This window comes from Bison bison, unplaced genomic scaffold (genome assembly GCF_000754665.1).
Source record: "Bison bison bison isolate TAMUID 2011002044 unplaced genomic scaffold, Bison_UMD1.0 scf7180017848600, whole genome shotgun sequence".
Classification (NCBI taxonomy): Eukaryota; Metazoa; Chordata; class Mammalia; order Artiodactyla; family Bovidae; genus Bison; species Bison bison.
The window spans coordinates 9,537-11,360 of NW_011479173.1; the positions used below are offsets into that span (position 1 = coordinate 9,537).

The 1,824-nt window shown below is 44.1% G+C and overlaps 1 protein-coding gene across 1 annotated transcript; it reads left to right on the top strand.

Annotated features, from left to right (window-relative positions):
* The first annotated feature begins 238 nt into the window (after positions 1-238).
* LOC104992606 (interferon alpha-A) lies at positions 239-887 on the top strand. Its single transcript, XM_010845557.1, has one exon. It carries the CDS (start codon positions 300-302, stop codon positions 867-869), a length of 570 nt encoding a protein of 189 aa, XP_010843859.1. The 5' UTR covers positions 239-299; the 3' UTR covers positions 870-887.
* The last annotated feature ends 937 nt before the right edge of the window (positions 888-1,824 follow it).

Genomic DNA, 1,824 nt, shown 5'->3' on the forward strand with positions numbered 1-1,824 from the left:
ATCTCTGCTATCAAAATTTCACAGTGGGGGCACCTAAAAAAATATTTAAAAAGGCTCTGTGGTCAAAAGAAAGAAGAGAAACATGAAAAAAAAAAGATTGAGAAATGCTGCCTTAACCCATTTGGAGAGTGCAAAATGAAAAGCAAAAACAAAAGTAGAAAGCAAGAGGGAACTTTCAGAAAATGGAAACCATGAGCTCCTACTTAAGACACAGGCCTGAAGGAAGGTCTTCAGAGAATTTAAAGAGCAGGTTCACAGAGTCACCCACCTCTCCAGGAGAAGCATCTGCAAGGTCCCCGATGGCCCCAGCCTGGTCCTTCCTGCTATCCCTGCTGCTGCTCAGCTGCAACGCCGTCTGCTCTCTGGGTTGCCACCTGCCTCACACCCACAGCCTGGCCAACAGGAGGGTCCTGATGCTCCTGCAACAACTGAGAAGGGTCTCCCCTTCCTTCTGCCTGCAGGACAGAAATGACTTCGAATTCCCCCAGGAGGCTCTGGGTGGCAGCCAGTTGCAGAAGGCTCAAGCCATCTCTGTGCTCCATGAGGTGACCCAGCACACCTTCCAGCTCTTCAGCACAGAGGGCTCGCCCGCCACGTGGGACAAGAGCCTCCTGGACAAGCTACGCGCTGCGCTGGATCAGCAGCTCACTGACCTGCAAGCCTGTCTGAGGCAGGAGGAGGGGCTGCGAGGGGCTCCCCTGCTCAAGGAGGACTCCAGCCTGGCTGTGAGGAAATACTTCCACAGACTCACTCTCTATCTGCGAGAGAAGAGACACAGCCCTTGTGCCTGGGAGGTAGTCAGAGCAGAAGTCATGAGAGCCTTCTCTTCCTCAACAAACTTGCAGGAGAGATTCAGGAGAAAGGACTGACACACACCTGGTCCAACACGGAAATGATTCTCACGAACCAACAGACCACACGTCCTCCTGCGCTGCCATGTCAAGGACTCTCATTTCTGCTGTCATTGCACCCTGAAATAAATCAATATGGCAAATGACTTCTGGAATATTAAGCAACATCATGTTCTACTCTATAGGCACTGGTTCCTCACAGATGCCGAAGTTGATCTATCTACGTATTTAACTACCTGGACATTTATATATCTATTTTAATATTTATTTAACTATTTATAAATATTTAAATTATTTTGTTGATAAAATATTATGTATGTATACTTATGGGGAAATGTATATTTTGTATTTAGTCAGTTTATGATTTTTCTTCCTTTATTAAATTCTTACTGTAAAAGACTTACTTTGTTTTTTCGTTAAAACAGAAACATCAATCCTGAATGGCAACTTAATTTAAAAATGCATTTTACGATTCCTTGAGCCCTCTTTAGGATTCGCACGTTAGAAGTAAAAATACTCTAGCTCTAGCTATGTTGTTTGTTGTTCTGAGGACCTTAAAGTGAACATAACCACTCAAGTGCTTTTTGTAACTCTGATTTTTTTCAAAAAAAGTAACCTAAAAACAACGATCAAAAAAAAAAAAATCCATCCTTCAGGATTTGATGAATCCTTGGGAAGGATTTTCTGCCTCTCGTTGGTTGTGGAATTTTCTTCCCTGGAAAAAATTGTAGGTATGCTTGAAGACGTGCTATTCAGTTGGCAAGAGGTCCGGTGCATATCTTATCGTTACACTCAAATACCACAGTCATTCACTTCCTCCCAGTGTAGAAATCCCCAGCGTGCTCTCCTCATTCACTCTGCATGAAGGTGTCCTCTCCATTCATACAGCTGTGTCCTTCTCCATTATGGTTTCTGGTTGTCAATTTCCCCTTACGACTGCAAACCACCAACTAAAAGCAGAACCTGAGTGAAA

Coding starts and splice junctions, on each gene's coding strand:
- LOC104992606 (XM_010845557.1), top strand. CDS start 300: ATGGCCCCAGCCTGGTCCTTCCTGCTATCCCTGCTGCTGCTCAGCTGC.